This window comes from Lupinus angustifolius, chromosome LG07 (assembly GCF_001865875.1).
Source record: "Lupinus angustifolius cultivar Tanjil chromosome LG07, LupAngTanjil_v1.0, whole genome shotgun sequence".
In the NCBI taxonomy this organism is placed as follows: Eukaryota; Viridiplantae; Streptophyta; class Magnoliopsida; order Fabales; family Fabaceae; genus Lupinus; species Lupinus angustifolius.
The window spans coordinates 12,800,305-12,816,532 of record NC_032015.1 but is presented as its reverse complement, the minus strand read 5'-3'; the positions used below and the strand labels follow the sequence as shown (position 1 = coordinate 12,816,532).

Here is a 16,228-nt window from a genome sequence, read left to right as displayed (position 1 = left end):
ATAAACTTTTCTTTTTCAGAAATGGCTGTTACTTTTGGTTGTCGTGTTATGGTGAGTGATCTTAGAACTTTTAAGTTCAAGTCACTATCTGATAAGGTTTTTCCAAGTGCAATAAGATGATTTGTAAGTTGAGTAAATCTCTTTTGTAAATCTAGTATTTTCTCTCGAGGCTTCATACGGAACATTTCATATTATTGGGAGAGAGTGTTAAGTCTTGACCTTTTGACCTTCTCGGTTCCTTCGTGTGTAGCTTATAGAGTATCCCACATTTCTTTAGCAGATTTGCAGTTTGATACTCTAAAGAATTCGCCAATGCCAAGTGATGAAGTGAGGATGTTTTTTGCTTTAAGATCGTATTGCACTTTCTTTTTGTCTTTATTATTCCATGAAGATTTCGGCTTCACTTTCCTCACACTATTGACAATTGTGAAGGGTTCATAGGGTCATTCCTCAATTACGTTCTAAATGTCCAGATCTTGAGATTCTATATAGATTCTCATTCTGATCTTCCAGAAGTCGTACCATTCTCCAACAAAGCTTGGAGGGAGATTGATGTTAGAACCTTCTCCTAGAAATGATCTTGCGGCCATCTTAGACACATGATCAGTTTTGAGAATAATTTACTCAAAAAAGCTCTGGTGCCAATTGTAAGACTGAAATGACAACTTAAGAGAGGATGAATTAGTTGTTTAAAAACAATGAGATATTTTTCTACAAAATTCAAGAGTTAATAGCAGCGGAAAAGTTATGCAGAAAATATCAAGTAAATTTAAGGAGTTAAGGGATAAGAGAATACTCATAGATTTTATATTAGTTCATCTTCTTGTCCACCGAAGGCTACATCCAGTACTATTGCAACACAATAGATTTCTTCACTAGATATTAAGAGTAGCAATTACAATTTCTCACCCCAAGATTTCCTTGTACCTTACTCACTCTCTAATACCTATATCACTCATTGGAAAACATCATTTCCAAGTGACTCTATCCCCTTTCTTTATCACACCCTTGTGAAAGAAAGTAATTCAACAAATTGAATGAAGAAAACTTTAACTATGGCAAGGATTACCTTTACAAGATTTGAAACTATAAACTATTGCAATCCAATAACGCTTTGTATACTTTAGTACTAATGCTCAGAAGGTTTGAAAACTTGAAACAACACTTAAGGCAACTTTAGAAAATATACTCTGAAAGTTAAGAACAAGCTGCAAAAAGTGTAGAGCAAGTATTTCAAAAGAGTTTAGATTGTGTATGTGAGTTATATCTTGTGAATTATGATTTTTAATGCCTTTACGAAAAGGTAGGAATTGATTGGAATGAAATCATTTCGTTTGGGTTGAAAGTTGTGCAGTTTGAATCTGAAATTGGTGCAACAGCTCTCAGTAATCGATTACCTAATCGATGTAATAGATTAGCCAACCAATCTGTCCAACTGAGTAATTGATTTTCACAGGTTGTAATCGATTACTCAATTGTTTTGTCCAACAGAGTAACTATTTACCGTGTTGTGTAATTGGTTACTCAAAAGGTGTAATCAATAAGCCAATTGTTTTATCCAACAGAGTAATTATTTACCGTGTTATGTAATCGGTTACTCAAAAGATATAATCAATTACTCTGATCATTTTTTGTTGGATAACTTATTTCTCACTCATGTAACCTATTACTTAGTTATGGTAACCTGTTACTTAGTCACAATAACATCTTACTTAGATCTAGTAACATGTTACATAGTATTTTGAAAAAAAAAACATTTATAATTGTCTTTCAATTTTTCTTTCAAAATACTTTTCAACATTACTACTATTTGTATATTTAGAGTATAATGATAGAATTACCTAAAGACTTAGATTCTAAATTCTTGAAGCTTTATCTTCATTGTCTTCAAAAGTATTCTTCCTTTTCTTCTTTTATGTGATGTTGGTGTCTTTGTTAAATTCGTACTAAGGTCAGGAGCAAGATCTTCTTCACAATTCATGTTCTACTTCGTCACCTATTATCTCCATCTCGGTAACCCTCCCCATGTTTCTCTTTCTCTAGTATATACAAACTCCACAAAATCTAAGTCTTTCTTCTTTTAACTTTTTGCCCAATATTATGACTCTTTTGTTAATCCTCTAGTCAACACATTTTAGCCCATACACCATTCCACATGGCATAATCACCTACCGTTGTTCCACTCTTATCATCATTCATAAAAATATGTGAGTTTGCTTATTGTATTTATTGATTTTATTATTTTATGGGCTAAATTCTTTCTCAGACATTTCACTATATTATTTTTGTTTGTTTAGGTCGTATCTCTACTTTTTATAGAATATGTGGCAAGTACATGGGTGATAACTTAATTAATCACTATTAATCCAATGTCCCTCTAATGTTTTGCAATAAATTAAATCTGGACAATGGTTAGATTTTTCTATAGACTTTAACATGTTCAAATGTTAAGATTTGTATCATGGTTATTATGATATAATAGTACAATTGTTACTATTATGATTGTTATTACAATTATTATTTATATTGGTTATTCATTTAATAGTTTTAAAATATTAGAAAGATTGGATTTGTAGATGAGATAGGTGTTCATAAAAAGAATCATTTATACATGTGTGAGGGGTTGAAATTTGGTCATGGAGAGATGAATATTTTATTGAATTTTTTATTTTATTGGGTTTGTTCACTTTTGAATATGTTAATGTTAGCCTGTTAGGCTCTATTAATTTACTCCTTTAACATTGTGTATAAATTAGAGTGGGTTAATGATCATAGTTTGTTCAATTGTCAAAACTTTTATATTTTTATACTTCCCACAAGATAGGAGAGTGTATATTATTATGGGTTATGACTTTGTAGCAGTTAAGTTTTTATAAAAGTAGTAATCTTTAAAGTTATCAATAATGTTGGTTGTTTATTAAATAAAGTACTGCGTGTTTTATTTCATTTTAGATGTGTAGGTATGTATCCTATTTTTATAAATTGTTGATCAAGGCTATCTTAGTTGTTAATTTTAGGTAGATTAGAATTTGATTTGTGCCTTGATTGTTATTGTCATGTTATGAGAGAAGATTATAAACCTAAAGGAGACAATGGGAGATCTATTTTATTTGCTGGACAATGAGCTCACGTAAACCCAGGTGAAGGAGAAGAACATTGTGGTCTTAGAGTTTTTCATTGAAGTCCTTCTCTCTAATTCCCTCAAAAGTCGGAGAGTCTTGTACATTAGGAACTCTCATGGAAACTTGTTTTCCATGTAAGAGTCCTTAATTGTTTTTCATGATGATACGTAGAGTCTTAGATATTTGATTGTGCTGGAAATGTGCGTTTGAATTCGTTTTGTGTACCATAATGTGAGCTACTCGCTTATGGTTATACATTGTCATGAAAGGTTGCTAAATGTTTCTATTTGTATGCATTTGGGTATTTGTGCTAAATTGATAATTGTTTTATGTGCTAAATGTTTGTGACAATGTTGTAATTTAGAAATATCTCAAATGCAATGGTTATGTTATTGATTGTTGTATAGTTGTATTGAAATGAAAATATATATAAGTGATTGTTGTATTCATATGGGAAAACATAATTAAGTTGCTTGTTGTATGGCTTTCAAAATATATAACTTGATTATTGTATTTAATTGGAAATATACATGTTAGTTCTTATATTGATATGGTAAATACATAAGTTTGTGATTAAGGTTTAATACATTGATACCGGATCACTAAGTTAGTGTCTTGAGCTCGTTCATTGGACTTGGCACGATAGAAATGCATTAGCGCTGAAATGACTAACTTAGGTGATATTTGTGGAAATAAAACTTATGAAAACCTTGATTAAAAGATTTAATGGACTAACTTCGGTTAGTGTACATGCATTACATTCTTGTAGTTGGAGTTTGAAAAATTGGAAAGATACGGTGATAAAAATATTATTGGGATTTGGATAGAGGCGACAATAATGGTGATTCGTCAAGAAATCTTGAGGGATTGCTTAGGTGGGACAGTCCAGTGAGGGTCCAGTCTTATAAGCCGTATGACCAGGATGGTTCTACATGCAAACTAAACGATCTCTGACACCCCCTTGCGCATTTCATGATCGGTAGAGAGGAATCCTGAAACGGACTGGGCTTACCACGTAAGCACCTCAGATAGAGGTATTGGACAATAGATATAAATGTTCTTGCCGTTGTTTAGGACATATGTACCCCCAGTTGCTTTCCCATTAGGATCTTGGCCTTCGGGTATTGTAATTTGGTGGTGATTGGTTGGTTGAATTGCATATTGCATTGCATAAAAGATATATTAATTGGGGATGTGAATATCCTCTTGTATAAGACACTAACTTCATGCATCATTTGGATATGTTTGACATTGTTTGATTATAGTGTTGTTATAGAGTGTCTCACTTTAATGTTATTTCTCTATTTAATTCCACATTACGGTCATCGTAGTTGGTTCTTACTCCCTTTTCTTTGTCTTTTCTTTTGTCTATACTATGTGTATGAATAAGGTTGCTGCAGTTTCTCTATGCATATCCATTGATGGAAATATAGACAAGAAGAAGTTAGTTGATGTCTAGTTAAGTATCTTATTTATATTGGGATTATTGGCTCCAATTTAGGGATACTCTTGGTATTTTGAACTATTTTTGTATAAATTATATTTTATGAAAGATACTTAAGAACGACTATTTTTGCATACATGATACCTCTTATAATTATTATGTTAAGATTAAATTAATGATTTTTTAATGCTATGTACTTAAAAATAGGTAATTAGATAAATCACGGTTTTAAGGTTAAATGTGATACCTCGTTTTTGGGTAATGATAATATTGAATATTTTCACATCTTCAACATGTTAATGAAAATGAATTTTAAATTCTTTATGATTTTCCAACATGTTGTCTTTAATATTCTATAAATTTTCATAATATTTTTATAAAGAAGTCCTAATTTTTAAGCTGCAAAAATGGGGTGTTACAAACAACGAGCTGAAGACTCAAGGGTTACATCTATAGACTTAGGGTGTTGTAAGTCTTACTTTTATTAGAAGTCTTAAGATGATTAGGGCGTTGTAAGTCTTACTTCTATTAGAAGTCTTAAGATGATTGCCTTAGATCGAGTCTAGGTTAGATAAACCTAGGTGGAGTCTCACAAGAGCTTTAATATAAACAAGATTAAAATTAAAACGTCACATCTAGATATCATATGATAACTAGGCTCATGCATCTACATACATAGTCTTATGCATTAAAGGTATCATATTTGAAAAACTATGTATTGCATGTTCACATATCATATAGATAGTTTACCATGCATCAAGAAACTATTTTTCATACAACATAATCGATTATGTATTATATATAATCGATTATCAGAATTAAAGTAGCTAACCAATTTGATGTTATTGGTGTGTTAATCAATTAAGACATTGTATAATCGATTAAGACATAACAGAAAACCAACTTTTAACAACCTGTTAATGGATTAAGTGAATGAATAATTGATTAATAGCAGTATCAGCGTTTGATATAAATGCTGGAATTTTGACCCATGTGGAATAATATCATGCATAATTTTGTATAATCTTGCATAACTAAAATATCTTTGAATATACACTTTCATATAGATTGCATTAGAAAAATTTAGAGAATAAGGACATGATGAATAAGGCTTAGACATTCAAATTGTTGCATGCATCTCTAGGGATTTTCATGCATTACATTCAGTCTTGTGTTTCTTGATTTGTTTTAAAGTGAAAGTGAGAAAAATCTGTATTCTGGAAATTGTGAAACCTGTTATGTGAAAAATTTTGCATAATTTTCTCATATAGAATATGTTTTTGTGAGTATTCTACCTAGTGTTTTTAGAGTTGAGTTTACATTGTTATACTCGAGTATTCAGTTCTCAAGAAAACTCAAAATTTGTATCGAACAAGGAAAGTGATGATCTCTTGGTGAGTAACTTCACTTCAAGAAGAGATCTTGTTATTCTTTACGAAGACTAGGAGGTCTTGATGCGAGCGATACCTGGCTAGTGCCAATTTGCGAAAAGATAGGTGATCTTAGTAGGCGAGATAGAGAGGTCAAACCGATATTGTCAAGCTTGGAGAGACCAAGAAAGTAGCGTCTTAGTTTTTTCGTTTATTGGAAGTTAGTGTGTGTCAAACATTTTCAATAATGAAGAAGAAAATTTTCCCGAGATCAGAATAGGAGGCTTCGATGTAGTTTGCAATGGACCACAAATGATCCAGGATAAAAATTCCACGTGCACAATTTTCTAACCCTAATCTCCTTTACTTTTGTGCTTTATATTCTTATTAATTGATTAATTTTGTGTTACTTAATTTTGTGCCTTAATTTTGTGTTACTCACTATAATTGATTAATTGTATAAGGATTGGTAATCGGTGACTTGCTTTGCAAGAAACCATAAAATCAGGATTTGTAAGGCTCAGGATAATCAATTATCCACAAGCATAATCGATTATCCACAAGCATAATCGATTAAGTCCAACATTGGTTAATTGATTAAAACCAAGTTTAATCAATTAAGTGCATTAACTTTCTGTTTTGAGCAAAACATAGGAAAAGCAGAGTAAATATTCCGCGACACTTATTCAACCCTCCCCCCCCCCATTCTAGGTGTATTCCAACCTACTGATACCCAACACCTGATCTTGAGAAGCATGAGTAGTTAAGGAGTTTAGCGAGTACTCCTCTCCTACAACTGCTTATATCATTGACAACTGCACGTCATTGTCTAACATCTTCTCTACATTGTGATCCTTTACAATTTTATAACTCATTTATGTTGCTCCTCTAAGGACATGCCTTTTGCCTTGAATTGAGAACTCCATCCTTAGTTTATCAAAATTCCAAGTGATGTCTCCCAATGTTACAAGTCATTCTACTCCTAATACTACATCACAACAGCCTAGTGGAATTAGCAACACATCATATGTAAATATAGTATTTTGTATAACCCAACTAAAGCTTTGACCACAAAAGAAATTTTCAATTCATACATCTTGCACCTGAATTGCTTAGCCTTATTGATGTCCAAGAAGTTATGGGTGCTACCACTATCAATCAATATGTGCATAGGTCTCTTTTGTAATTTCCTAGTGATATGCATGATTCTGAAATTAGCTATCCTTGTTATATGCATTCACTGAAATCTGAGGCTCCTCCACTTGCACACTAGCCTCTTAATGAATTTGATCTAATTCTTGTACTTCATCTTCTGCATCTTCATCCTCCAAGAGATGAATCTACATTTTCTTGTGGGTCAACCCATGTTCCATTGAATATGGTTCATCACAAAAGTAGCACAAATCTTTTACCCTTCTCTCATTCATAAAAGCAGATGATAAGTTCCTAGCAATTCTTGCTTTGGGTTTAATCTGTTTTGTGTCACTAGTGCTTGGTTGGTATGGTTGCTTCAGAGTTGGAGCAGTTTTGTTGGTCAAAAATTGTTTGCTTTTCAAGGAAAGACTCACTTGCACATTGCTACTATTCAAAGATTCATACAATTTGGCCAATGTGAAAGCCTTCCTCACTGTTTGGTGTCGAAACATCCTGTTGGAAAATGGTTTGTTGAAAATCATTAGTGGGAAATTTTGGATGTGAAATCTAAAAAATTCCCAAGTCCCACATAGAAAAGTTTTGAAAAAAAAACAAGTCCCAAGTCCAACATTGGAGAAATGAGGAACATGAAAAAAAATCTCATGTTATAAATAGAGGTTTTCTCCCCTCATTATAACTTGCCCAAGTTGAATATATTTTCATTCAACTTTTTCTTTCTCCGTCATATTTTCCGCCAATGCATTTCTGAAAAACTTCTCCCATTTCTTTCTATGACACTAAGAATTGGCACAGACAGCCAAATTGTTGGAATTTCGAGAACTGACACTGGTAGTTAGTATTGAGGGAAAAGAATTGACACGGGTAGCCAAATTGTGGGCATTTCGAGAACTGACACTGGTAGTCAGTATCGTGGGAAGAGAATTGGCACGGGTAGCCATATTGTAGGTATTTAGAGAATTGGCACAGGTAGCCATATTGTGGGTATTTCGAGAACTGACAATGTTAGCCATATTGTGGGAATTTCGAGAATTGGCACTGGTAACCATATTGTGGTGGGTGTATTCGAGATCGATTCTTAAAGTGCAGTAAGAAATCGATAACAGAGATCTGAACTGTTTTATCCTGGGGACGGTGTGGTTGATAGTGTGCTTGCACATTTTGGGCAGTGCCACGAAACGTCTTAAAGAGAGCGACCTGGTCATGACTCAGCCAGTAAGTATTATTTCGTGCCATTTATAATTGTTGCAAGCTACGATAACAACAATTTTAAGACGTTTTTCTACTGCAATGGCATTTGTAGATAATATTACTGGACCTAACATCTATGACATGAACAAACCATTTTGATTTGATGGAATAAATTTCAAATGTTAGCAACATAAGATGAAATTTTTCCTCATTATGAGAAAAGTTGCACACGTTTTGAAAATCATTAGTCTAATGCTGCTGCAGAAAGCTGGAAAAAAGGATAAAGTAGCTATTAATATAGCTATATAGGATGAAAATGATTACATATGTAATAATTTTATTATGAATAAGTTGTGAGATGATCTATATGATTACTATAGCTCATATAAGTCTGCCAAATTAATTTGATTTGCACTTGAGAAATAAAGAAATATGATATTGATGAAGTTAAAATAAAAAAATATATATATAATGTCACCAATACCTCAAGTATCAAATGACTGATAATAAATCAGTAGAGTCTCAGTCCTATGAGATACATAGAATTGCTCATGAAATCATTTCTGATGGTATTGACCTAGAGAGTTAAACTCACAAAGCCTATAAATGTATATTCATTAGGTATGTTGTAAACAGCAAAGCGTACAGGTTTTACGACCTTAACGCAAAAGTGATCATTGAGTCTAACGATGTTGGCTTCAATGAACAGAAAAGGAATTTTTAAATTGAGGAATAGTGGAGGCACATCAACTAGTCACATACTTGTGATTAGAGATAATGATGGAAAATGAAAGGTTTGAAATAAAACCTAGAAAAAGTAAGAGAGCAATAATTGTAAGAGAATATAAACCTGGTTATATGGTCTATATATTGGAGGATAATCCATCAACTTTCCAAGAAGTTATGAATTTTTTTTTTTTGACGTTGATTTGTGGTGAGAAGCCATAAATGATGAGATAGAATATCTAGAGTCGAACAAGAAACAGACTATGTTAGCTCAATCCACTATGGAAGTTGAGATGATAGCATTAGCAATAGATAATGAAGAAGTAAGCTAGTTGAGAAATTTGCTTGCAAAGATTCCCCTATGGGAAAATTGATATCAATTGTGTTAATCCATTGTGATAGTATCACAACTATTGCAAAAATTGAGAACCACTTTTATAACGGTAAGAAACGACAAATTGGTCGTAAGCACAACACCATTAGAGAGTTACTATCTACAGGAGCTGTTAGAGTAGATCATGTACGCACTGAGAATAACTTAGCAAATCCTTTGACGAAAGGACTAGCTAGAGAGAAAGTCCATAATAATTCTAAGAGTATGTGAATATTTCTCTTAGAAGGATCACTCATAATGGTAACCCGACCTAACTGACTGGAGATCCCAAGAAATAGGTTCAATGAGTAATAACAAGTTGTGAAATGATATGAGAATGAACATGCTATAAAATTATGAGAAGCATGATTCCTGCAGCATATGTAAGGATGAGTTAAACTCTTAATGAGATCTATAGTCCAATTGGAGTGGAGTACATAGGCTACAAGAGTACTATTGATAGACTCACCAATGTGAATGTGGAAGTGGAGGCTGCTTCCTATAAAATTTTGGGGCATAAATTTCTAGAGCATTCACTATATTGAGATAGACGTGCATGACCTTTAACGCACGAGCTTTACAGAAAATCTGTTGGAGATAGAGTTCAAGACTACGAGTCACTCTAGTAAAATCTGGATCTTATTCACTATGCAAAGGTTCAAGTCGCATGGCACCTTTGTTTATGCACAATTTTATTGAGACCACAAATATTCTCGGAAATCGTTTTTTTAATTTCAAGTGGGGGATTGTTGGAACATGGTTTGTTGAAAACCATTAGTGGAAAATTTTGGGTGTGAAATCTAAAAAATTCCCAAGTCCCCCATAGAAAAGTTTTGAAAAAAACAAGTCTCAAGTCCCACATTGGAGAGATGAGGAACATGAAAAAAAATCTCATGTTATAAATAGAGGTTTTCTCCCCTCATTATAACTTGCCCCAAGTTGAATGTGTTTTCATTCAACTTTTTCTTTCTCCCTCATATTTTCCACCGATGCATTTCCGGCAAACTTCTCCCCATTTCTTTTCGTGGCACTAAGAATTGTCACAGACAGCCAATTTGTTGGAATTTCGAGAACTAACATTGGTAGTCAGTATTGAGGGAAAAGAATTGGCACGGGTAGCCAAATTGTGGGCATTTCGAGAACTGACACTGGTAGTCAATATCGTGGGAGAGAATTGGGTAGCCATATTATGGTATTTAGAGAATTGGCACGGGTAGCCATATTGTGGGTATTTCGAGAATTGGCACCGTTAGCCATATTGTGGGAATTTCGAGAATTGGCATTAGTAGCCATATTGTGGTGGGTGTATTCAATATTGATTCTTACAGTGCAGTAAGAATTCGATAACAGAGATTTGAGTTGTTTTATCCTGGGGCGGCGTGGTTGATAGTCTACTTGCACATTTTGGGCAATGTCATGAAACGTCTTAAAGAGAGTGGTCTGGTCGTGACTCAGCCAATACGTATTATTTCGTGTCATTTATAATTGTTGCAGGCTACGGTAACAACACATCCTCACCACCATTTGAATATCATTCCTCAAACCCCCAAGAAGCAACTCAATGTGTAATCTGTAGGTAGATCCGGTCTGGTTATAATTCCATCAAACTCCTTATATACTCCCCAATTGTCCTTTTCTGCCTCAGTTTCATCAATTCCGCCATAGGGTTATCACAAACTTCGCCAAATCTCTCCATCAACACCTTCATATACTCTCCCCAACCAGGTAGATTATTTCATAAAGATTTGACATAGACATGGTGTCATTTCAATGCTTTTCCCTCGAAGTTCCTTCTTACTAACTAACTTTCCCATCAAAACTAACATGTAACTGACTAGTTCTTATTACAAAAATACCCTTAACAGATATTGACCTACAGCCAACAACCCCTCCATGCGTGTTTCATCCCTCCTTACCTATGAATCAAACCTAAATGATCCGAATTGTAGGACCAAAATGTTTATTATTAGGGTAAAAGCTATAAGTGTTAATGAAAATTATATTTTTTTAAAGCTATCAACCAATGTCATGGTTTTTATCTAACTCAGACTACCACCCCGGACCTTGCCAAGGTAGGATGTTGAACCACAAACAACTTTCCCCTGAAGTTAGGCTTAAAGATTTAGTGCAATTCAAAGATTGTTTTAGGCAATTATGTGAGTGGGAGGTATGGTTTTGGTAGAAAACCATTTCCATAATTTTAAGACGGTGGGTTAGTCTCAAGTTTAAGTGATATATACATTTTATCTTTAGACTAGATAAAATTCAGTGTAACAATAAACCAAAGTTGTTTTTTAATTATAAAGTTATAAGGGAACACTAGGAACATTTGTCTCGAGCTCGAGCTAGGTGATGATTTCTACAGGACCATTTTTATAGGGAAGGGAATACAATAAACTTCAAATCTTAGAGTGAAAAGGTCTCATTCACAATAGACTTACCAATATGATGCTTAATAAGCAATGTCTTGCTCGCGTTATGGAGATATCACCCTATTTAGATGTAAGGCAAGTGGCCTATCACTTCATTTAGAATAAGTTACCCCTTGTTTGAAAGTCTTTGGTTGAATGTACTTAACCTTATTTACAAGGAGAAACTATTTCTAGGATTTAAACTTGTTCCCTCTTACTCAATAAGTAGCAACCGTACAATTATGTTGAGACTAACTCTTTGATGAAAAACTAACAAAAGGACGAAAATTGTTCAATAAAAAAGATTGGGGACTGATTTAACTCTAAAGAAAATGAGGGGCCACTTTTGCACAAATAATAAACACGGGACAAAAATATATTTTAGCTTAAAAACAATTAAAGTCAAGGAGTATAGTATGATATCCTTAACACTTCAAATCTGGCCTTATCTGGGTGGTTATTACAACTCAATACCTTTCTCAAGCACAGCAGAAAAAAAAGTACAACCATTTCCAATAACAGCTAAGCCACAGAATATAAGACTTTCAACATCGAGAAATAACCATTGCTATTATGTTTGTTGTAATTGTAAACATGAAGCATAATACTATACGTTCCTTACAGTTATAGGAAAGGATGATATGATGGCCATATAAGTTAGCAGCATACTACTAAACACGTTACACTGCTATATTTATTATTTATACAAGAGAAAGAGGGGACTAAGCTTCCTGTATCTCTGATGGTTTGGGAACTTCCTTAAGTTGAACTGAATTTTCATAGCAGTGATAGAAACCGTAATGAGGGAACCTTTCATACCAAGTATCTTGCTTTTCATGTGTGTCCCAGTGTTCCCCACTGCTGCTCTTCCCGTACTTGTGAACCCATCCAGAACCATTGTGTTGCTCGCCCCAAGTTCGGTTCCATCGATCTCCATGCTTACCTTCCCACCAGGTCTCCCCTTGTTTCACACCATTACCATTTAGATCAAAATTTTCATCCCATTTGTCGCCCCATTTTTCCCATCCACCATCCTCTGATCGCTCAGCCCATTTGTCTGTGTATTTTATGCTGCCGCCATGCCCGTCATATGTTTCGCCCCACCTACCAAAGGCACAACAGCATAATTTATCCAAGAGGAAAAAAGTGCAACATAAAGATGAAGTAGGAGAAAATAACAGCTGTCAATCTTGTTCTTTAAGATAAGTTAAAAGTTTCATTCATAACGAATCTCTTTGTAGGAAAGCCATTTGCATTCATTAAGTCAAAAAAGAAAAGGGCCAAGAAGTGGGGTTTCGGAGTTCCCTAAATGGCATACAGAGCATCACAATAAGAAACATGGGTAGAATTTAGTTTAAAGCAAAGAATAAAAATTGCTCATACTAGTCCTTTACCCATAACTTTCTAATTTACTCTGATGACTTCTTACATTAGAAAGTATAGACACTATGAATATAGATTTTTTTTAAAATTACATAAACATAGTCAACTACAATGTTTTTGGTTTGATAGCAAGAAAAATATAAATTGTTTAAAATCATTCAGTATACTTCATCATGTTGAAAGATTGCTAAACATTTGAAAGAATGACGACTAAATACTTCCATATGCCATGTCAAAGAACATTAAAAAATAAAAATAAGAAAATCGAAAGAGGATTAGAGATCAAATTATAATCTATTACTAGACTGTTACCTTTCATGCCAAACATGAGCATGCCCAGCTTCAAGGGGTGTACTTGGGTCAATACTGCACCACTTGTGTGCCCATTTCTCTGCTTGACCGAAGGCATTGTATTGTTCCCACCATTTTTCCTGCCACTCATCACCATTACCATTCTTTCCCCACTTATCTGCAGTTTTCTCCATATACATAAGCCCATTTTCCTGCAAGTGAAAAGCATACTCAGTACCATTTTATTAAAATGCAAGTATTTGTTGTCCATGAGATGAGACTATTGGCCACATTTATGAGTCTGAGGCTGCAGGTACAGCTAATGAGGGTGCTGGTACTGACCACTACTCTGATATCAGCAAACTATGACACATTATAATATAAGAAAGGTGTTTAACTGCAAAATCATGTATTAAGTTTTGTTAACCTGACGCATGGATTCTCTCCAAAATTCACGCCAAACGTTTCCGTTTGCATCACGTCCAGATTTCTCAGAACCAAGTTCCTTATAGCCAAACTCATCAGCAGCCTCCCAGAATTTTTCTTGCCACTCGAAAGCTTTGTCAGCACTAATTCCTCTTGTCATTGTCCATCTGCAAATTACACCATCCGGTCTTTGCTCGATTCCAGTCTCCCGCCACCATCTTGATCCATCTGGATTCACTCCCATAGGAGACAATTCATTGGCCTTATTAAGGGCCTGAGCTGCTTCTGCTGCATGGGCAGAAGACAATGCACCGCGACTCTGTTCCTCTTCCAAGGAAGGTGACTCTTGATTGAATGCAGAAGCTTCAACTTGTTCAACCTCTAATGACGATTGAAGGGGTGGAAGAGAAGGATTAAGTTTGCTTTGAGAAAGTAAACTTTCAAATGGAATTGAGAGAAATTGCGGTGACCGTTCCTTCTCCACAACAGGATTGGGTAAGCTGGAAGAAACTGTTGATTTGGTATTTAACTGCAATCCAGTGTCAGACTCTGAAGGAACACCACTATCAGGTGGCTGAGGTGGGGGTGCCCATGACCAAAAATCAGGACCAGGGACACCACCATTTTTCTGAGTGTTTGATTGTGGCACTAAAATACTTCCAGTCTGTGTTCCTGGTTATGTTAAATTATGGGAAATGAATAAAAGAATACAACAAAATACAAGAACAGGAGCACAACATCTGTTGTCCCACAAATTGTGTCACCGCTTATCAGTTGTAATTGGTTGAAAAAATATATTTAAGTTAAAAATTTAATAATTAAGAATTTTTTTATCAATCACAGATGCCACATGCAGTGGCACAACTTGTGAGACAACAGATATGCACCCTACAATAACTTACTACCAAGATGTGACAGAATTATAGTAAAATACAAGAACTTACTACCAAGATCTTTGACGCACTAGAACTTACTACCATGATCTTATACACACAAAATCAATTTAGCAAGAAACTAAATAAACCATTACATATCTTTGGGGATTATTAAATTTACAAATAAACACATAAATAGCATCTTCATAGTTTATTAGAAATTTCAAAGTTCAATCAATTTGAAATTTAGAACTATTCTACCAATTTTGTTATATATTTTCTGAATTGTTTTCAGTTGATTATCAATATAGTGTCAGCAACATTATTCCCTGCCCACTTCATTTGTATTCTAAATAAAGTAACATAGCATTGCACCTACCTCTATGACTACTAATTCTTATGCTTGAATAGTTCAATTAACCGAAATCATTAACAAATGGAACATCAAAACCCAAATGGAAAACCCTTAATGCTAAACAAATACAACTGCACTTGAAAGACCAAAGTTTAACCAAGTTACCATTTTGACGCTTCCCCATTTCTTCCCTATTCCGGCTTTTCGAACCACCGCCATCAGAACCGCCACTCCTCGCCCCATCTCTCTCCTTAAGAATCGCCCTGGCCGCTGCAATTGCCGCTGCGGCTCGATCAACCACCTGCAACCTCTGAATCCTGTCTCGTTCATCGCTGGGAACTTCTAGAAGCTTCTGGAACTCTTGAGTCTTCTTCTCCAACTCCTCCACACTCGGAATATCACCACCACCGCCATCATCATTATTGAGAACTTGTTCAGCGATTCTTTTGAAATGAGTGATTTTCCTTTCTCTCTCCACTGACTTCTTCCACATGTCGAGATAGGAGTCCCCTCCTCCTCCGCTGCCGGAAACCGCCGCTCTCAACCGTAGGCATCTTCTGGTTGTTGTTAATTGTGACGGTTTTTGGTAGTTTGGGAAATGGAGAAGGTTAAGGAAGGGGTGAGTGGGTTCGGGTGCGAGGAGGTGTATAGAGCGGTAAGGTGCACCTGAAGCGCAGGATCCGAGGTGGGTCGCCATTAATGGAGGATCGAGAAAGGAGTGTTAGTGAAAATGGTGAATTTCATTAAGGTATATATATGGTTTGTTGAATTGTAGGGATAAAATGGTCAATGTCCATGCAAACAATTAATATCTGAGACCGAGAGGAAAAAATATTAACAATGATTTTTAAACTAGGTTTTGTAGGAGAAAGTTTTATAGATTATTATTGTATCATTCATACTATGAATTATTATTGGATTATTCAAAAAATGATATAAAATAAATAATAGATAATATAGTAATTATGTATAAATTTTTATACTGACAATATATAAATATTATATTTCTTTAATAAAATAACCAACCATTTATAACAAGTGATATGAACTTCTAATAGTTGAGACAAATTAAATGAATCTTTTGTTGTTGTTGCTTGTATGGTAAATAT

The 16,228-nt window shown here is 34.5% G+C and overlaps 1 protein-coding gene across 1 annotated transcript; it reads right to left on the bottom strand.

Moving 5' to 3' along the window:
* On the bottom strand, positions 12,416 to 15,859 carry LOC109352389. The gene is made up of 4 exons (XM_019594361.1): positions 15,285 to 15,859; positions 13,891 to 14,561; positions 13,485 to 13,675; positions 12,416 to 12,893 (listed from the first exon to the last, which is right to left on the bottom strand). The coding sequence occupies exons 1-4, from the start codon at positions 15,814 to 15,816 to the stop codon at positions 12,512 to 12,514; spliced, it is 1,776 nt and encodes a 591-aa protein (XP_019449906.1). The 5' UTR covers positions 15,817 to 15,859; the 3' UTR covers positions 12,416 to 12,511.

Bases quoted from the DNA above. Each gene is read 5' to 3' on its own strand.
- LOC109352389 (XM_019594361.1), bottom strand. From the start codon at position 15,816: ATGGCGACCCACCTCGGATCCTGCGCTTCAGGTGCACCTTACCGCTCT. The intron at 14,562-15,284 runs GTAACTTGGTTA...TAACATAACCAG, and splicing joins AATGGGGAAGCGTCAAAATG to GAACACAGACTGGAAGTATT. The intron at 13,676-13,890 runs GTTAACAAAACT...TTTCACTTGCAG, and splicing joins GGAGAGAATCCATGCGTCAG to GAAAATGGGCTTATGTATAT.